Source organism: Periophthalmus magnuspinnatus, chromosome 17 (genome assembly GCF_009829125.3).
Source record: "Periophthalmus magnuspinnatus isolate fPerMag1 chromosome 17, fPerMag1.2.pri, whole genome shotgun sequence".
Classification (NCBI taxonomy): Eukaryota; Metazoa; Chordata; class Actinopteri; order Gobiiformes; family Gobiidae; genus Periophthalmus; species Periophthalmus magnuspinnatus.
The window spans coordinates 25,356,575-25,362,574 of NC_047142.1; the positions used below are offsets into that span (position 1 = coordinate 25,356,575).

Genomic DNA, 6,000 nt, shown 5'->3' on the forward strand with positions numbered 1-6,000 from the left:
CTATTTTGGAGTCCACATATGGCCATTTATCATTGTAAGGTTATAATGATGACTTATAATTTCATTCTCATTTTATCATCATCATTTATCATCTAATTGTCATGTGGAATATACGTAGGCTCTAAAGCATAACATGTGCTGAGAATAGAGGTTTTAATAGGGAGGCAGTGAATTACACACATTTTCCAATGTATTTATTTTATGTTAATAGTCCCCCCCCCCCCCCCCCGCGTGCGCACGCGCACCCCCCCCCCCCCCCCACACACACACTGTTTGATTTACTTAATCGCCATAATAATCCCCAAATCTTTCTGATACAGTTTTTAACAGTTACACTTCAGTGAACCAGAACACTTCATGTTACTATACTTCTGTTTTTGAGAGGAGTTTCCCCTTGTTATTTCGTTGAATATCTAACTGAACATTGTTAACTTATTTGGTTTCAGTTGTTTGGGGTTTTCTTTTTTTTTTGCTTGCATAATGTAAAATAACAGGGAATTTCAGTTCCTCTTTTTGAGAGAATTTTTAAATTCTATAACCCTCAGAGATTTCTTAGAATAGTATGGTTGGTCCTCCCAAAAAAAGTGTTACAAATCAAACATTTCCAACATAAAAAAAAAAAGATTCAAGAAAAGTGTGCTTTTATTGTTTGTAGTTTTAAATCTCCTCTCATGTACAGGAATGGGCATTGTATTGGTTCTAGTATTGGTATCAGTGATATCTGATACTATCATCTCAGTACAATATAGAACATTTAGCCAGTTATTTTTTTGAGGCTGAAAAGTAAATTGTAAACTTTACTATTGGTGGTAGAATGTTTAGATGTCATACTCCCAGATGGGGGGCAAGAGACAGTTTTCTTTGTTGATTCAGTTCAATTCAATTTTATTTTTCACAATGGTCAAAGTTAAGGCACATACATACATACACATACACACACGTATCAACATACTCATATACAATTCTGCGTTTACATGCTACATATGGAAGTGTATATCGTTCACCTATTCCCAGTTGACCCAGTTGATTACACTGTGCTTTGCCGTGAAATATCCAGAAACTCATAAATGTTAAACCTGATCCTTTTTGTCCTTTGATCCTTTTTTTTTGTATGTGTATATGTATGTATATATGTATGTGCGTTTCTGGCTATATATGTGCACATTATGTATATGTGTATGGGTTTGTGTATATATAATATGTGTATATGTATGTATATATACTTTTTATTTCTACATGCATGTATGTGTGTGTATGTATGTATGTGTATATATATATATATATATATATATATATATATATATATATATATATATATATATATATATATATATATATATATATATATATATATATATATTTGAGTGTATGTATGTATATGCATATATATTTTTTTTTCCTTTTCCTTTTTATATTTGAGTTATCAGTAGATATGTATTCAGTTTGTTATTGTGAAATATCATGTAAATAAATAGTTAAAAAAAGCCCCCCCAAAAAAAACCCTGATTCTTTTCATTAGTGATAAAACCCCAGACCTCCCTGTATTGCAATATAAATCTGCATTTTAACTATTCATTATACCTACCCCTATCTGTATTAAATATGATTGGCCGATAGAATGTTGTCATGTCATTTGAAACCCTGCAATAACGTCCAATGGATTTTAAAAACATTCATATCAGCCCATCCTAGAATAATAGAAGTGGACTAAGGGAGTGTGACGTCACCCACAGCGTTCAGCTCCAGTCAATTGAAGCTCATCGAGGCTAGCAGTTATAGCGGAGAATTTGGACCGGGTTCCATATTTGGTTTTCCGACCGCGAGTATCATAGCAACCAAATCTGGAGTGAAGCTGTTGAAGGTACCGCCCCCTTATTAATGTTATTAATGTTCATACGTTGAGTTACGGAGACGATAGCGAAATAAAAACACCAGGATCATATAGAACGGGTCAATACGAACAATTTAAAACCAAAATGATGAGTCTGACAACAGCAGTTACAGAGAGAGGAGCGAAAGTTTTCTAGTGTAAAGTGAATTGGAGCCAAAGTAGCTTAGCCGGGAGTGCGCCCATAATCACTTCCTATTTAGAACGCGGCGGCTAGCAGGTTAGCTACGTCTATTTGTATATACAGTCTATGGTCCATTGCTGTTTGTGCTGACTGCTTTTCAGTGTGGTTTATATTGTGTAGATTACTTTTGAGTGTGCTTTATATGTAAAACACAAGTTGATTTTCTCATGTAAGCTGTTATTCTCTTTACTTCACTCAGGTCTTGGTGCAGTGGTGTTAATTGTTTGTGGGCGCTGAGAGGAGACGGAGGACACTCGTAGGAGGAGGAGATGAATGACAGAATAATGGAAAGATGAGCAGCTGCAGAAGGATGAAAACCAGGAGAGTGGAGCTGCTGTGACTCATGCCGGGCCTCATCAAGGTAAACAAACCAGTGGACTGCAGTGGATGTCTCCGTGGCAACAGGCATACACAGTTTTTAAAGAAGTTAAAAGCAATATCAAAGTGACAAGAGTTTGGAAATTATGTCTTCATTTCAGCTTGTTTTGATTTTTGTCGTAGGATTTTTGTCGCGTGACTGTGGATCTTAAGTATACAACCTGAAGTATAACAGGTCAGTACTACTATGTGTGGGTTTCAAAGTGACAAAAAATATCACCGTTGCCATGGCAATAAACATTTTTAAACAGAATATTATATTTTTTCAATGGTAAACTGCTCAAACGGGGCGCCTCTGAACAGAAAGGTGAAACCAATACATAGGGAAATAAATATTCATATAGAGAAGGAAGGGTACAGATATTTTTGCCTTAAGTAACAAGGTCCAGTGTGTTGGTCAACAAACACCAGGCCTAACTCAAAGTAATGGATGGTGCGTAAGTGCTTAAGGAGTCACCCAGACACCTACTTGTGAAGTGTTCTAGTCACATGCGATTCTTTCTCCATCTCCAACATAAACATTTCCATACAAACACTTTTTACAAAAAATATGTTTTATTTATTTTGCCATGGTAAAAATACAGTACTTTTTCATAAAGCATTAACACAATAAATAAATAATAAATACATTTTTGAAATAAATTAAAGTGTCTATAGTGAGACACATGCCACTCAGGTATGTACAGTACATCCATTTTTAGTCTGTGCGACTTCTAATAGACCATTTCCATTAGTCCCTACTTGGCGAGCGTTTTTCGCTTAAAGCCTGAACACTACTCTTCACCAAACTCCTGAGAACTCTATTTCCCAGCATGCCACTGCGACTGAGGTATTTGTCCTGTCTGAGCACCCGTAGTCTCAGCTGTGCGTCTCGTTTCCATTTTTTGGGAAACTTGTCTTTTCCAGTGGACAGTCCTTGTTCACATCTTGTTCAGCCTGTCTTGGCCTTTCTGCTAAGCTCCAAATATGTTGAGGATTTGAGGAAGCGGGGATAGCAGTCCTTCTCCATCAGAGTGTAGATTTTGGCTTGGGCCAGGTCAAAAGTGGATGCAGTGGGGTTTTCCATATTTGCTTTGGTGATGGCTTTGGTGGTGTGGTCCAGATTAACCTTTAAACAAGGAGAGTAACATATTAGTTATTTTATATTTTCATTTGGATTATAGTTACCAACTTTGCGAAGTATAGCACAATTATTAACCTCTCTTGGTGCATTAGAGCCGATGAATTCGTCATAGATTTTCTTGGCTTTTACCGCCATTTTGGAGGGTTTGAAGTTCTTGTAGTCTTCACATGCCAAGTAGAAAGCAATATTTTCCTCGCTGAATTCAGAAACAAGGAAAGCCCTGTATAGGCAGAGACCATCTGTAGGAAAAAAAATGTTGTATTAAAAAAAACCCTGACCAAATCTCACAGCAAGAATAGATGTCCTCAAAAGTATGTAATCTGAAAACTTACTTTCGCTGCACAACAGTTTGTCAAAAGACTCCTTCCACTTTAGGGGCTCATCAATGTTCAATCTGCAATAGGATAGAGACATATTTAACCACACTGTTTCTAACTGGGCAACATTAAAAAGTTTCTACAAGTAAAATGCTGAAAAATACAAAACATTTTATCGTACCTCACTTTGTCACTCTTCTTGCACTGCCCTGTTACGCAGTGGTCTGACTTCTGCAAGAAACTTCCAAACAGCGCCTTAAGCTCTTTTGCCCTGGAGAGATAGAAAAGTATGTGTTTAAAGAGTCTTGTCAGAGTCTTGTCAGAGCATGATTCAAAATGTCTTGTCGTAAGCTTACCTTTCAAGGCAGGTGATGGGCAGTGAATCCAGTCCACGGCACATGTTGAGATTTCTTGTTATAATCCAAAGAGCGGTGAATTATACGTTGTTGTGAGCCAGTGAGCTCTTAACGCTTGTGCTGTCAGTGTGGGAGAGAGGAACGCCTTTAAACAATGTCCAGTCTGTGACATCACTTTCGTCTCGACCAATCAGAGGAGACCAGTGGGAGGCTGCTCTGCTGAATAACGTGATACTTAGAATGAGTGAAATCCTTCAAATCTACTCATGATAAGTGTGTGTGCGTTTGTGCGTGCGTTTGTGGTTTAGTAAAGAGGACCAGACGTTCTCACAAGGACAGAAAATCCCCTCAAGTGTGAAGACCACGGCAATTTTCACTTATAAAACATTGTCTGACCTGGATCTGCAAGTTTCCCTATTATAATGAAAGCAAAAGGCATGTTTTAGTAATATAATACTAAATACTATATTGCTCCTTTCAAGGCACACGATGTCTACGACTTAATTAAGGGGTTGAGTTTAGGGGCTTAATTAAGTAGTTACTAAGTAGTCGCCATATTAACTTATTTGCTCATTATGAATTAAGTCTTTGTTCATATTTTATTAAGGCTATTTAGAAGTTTTTATGAAGTGTTATCAGAGAAAATCTAAAATAAAAAGAACATTGGTGGTTTTATTGTTATCTGGCATTGTCTGAATTAATGAATAATATAAAAAGCTTGTGAGTGTTTAACCTTCTGATACTTTTCTGTCAAAATCCAAAGTTCGACTGAGATGTTACTGCTGCGTAAAGCTTTTCCCTTATTTATAATTAACTAGAAATGAAAGCCCCTTAGAAGCAAGCAAGTCTGTGTATTACATGTGCTTAAAAAGTGATTGTGAATGAGAGATTTGGCTAATTTATCTGTATGAACTTGAACCATGCAGTTTACTTTTGTGGTTTCAAATGATTAAGTTAATTTCCCTTGTTGTTTTATATACTGAAATAGCATGGTGTGTCTGATATTTAACATTAAATTATCCCTTCTAATTTCATTTTTACAAAGACTGAACCATTAAAAGTAAATAAGTGCTAGTTAAAGACGGGGATCCCATGTTTTTTCTTGTCATTACTATAATAATATACATCACCATAAAATACCTATAGTCCAGAGTGTGGACTTTTTGAGTACCGTAAATTCCTCCAGTAGTGCTCCATGGTGTTTTTTGCTTATAGCTTCTCTATCCACTCCACAGGGCTCACATACCAGATTCTTGGCTCGTGATTACATGCTTCCTGCTTGAAAATTAAAATTTACTGTCAGGGGGACTTATTTTTATCCTGGCCACAGAGAAAACTATTGTTCACTGACTGAGAATGTCTATCTTTAGCACTAGACCAACAGAGAAACCTTTGATTGGGGTTGTGTCTCGGTGAGGTGGCAGGAAAAATGTCAGGAAGGAGCTAAAAATCAAGAGCAGGATGGAAAGACAGCCAGCTTCCTCAGCCTCAGTCGACTCAGACAATGCCTTTACATGGACTTTACTTGAACTGACTGGGCGAACATTCACCTCTGCTGTTACATTACTACTGCTGTGGGCTGAGCTATAATGGAGCTTATTGAGCTTGGAGGCTACTTATTCATCTCACATGTATTCACCTTAATCCGGAAGTGGCTGTGGGCGCTGCCATCACTATTCAGGCTGTATTATTTGGCATGGAGCGTCGATCTTGGCAGCAAATTAGTTCTGTACGGACTATAAAGCCACGTTAAA

General features: G+C 37.2%; 1 protein-coding gene across 1 annotated transcript; it reads right to left on the reverse strand.

Annotated features, from left to right (window-relative positions):
• Nucleotides 1-3,017: 3,017 nt before the first annotated feature.
• rgs5b (regulator of G protein signaling 5b) lies at nt 3,018-4,362 on the reverse strand. Its single transcript, XM_033982522.2, has 5 exons — nt 4,247-4,362; nt 4,072-4,161; nt 3,906-3,967; nt 3,649-3,812; nt 3,018-3,558 (listed from the first exon to the last, which is right to left on the reverse strand). Exons 1-5 carry the CDS (start codon nt 4,288-4,290, stop codon nt 3,382-3,384), a joined length of 537 nt encoding a protein of 178 aa, XP_033838413.1. The 5' UTR covers nt 4,291-4,362; the 3' UTR covers nt 3,018-3,381.
• Nucleotides 4,363-6,000: the final 1,638 nt, after the last annotated feature.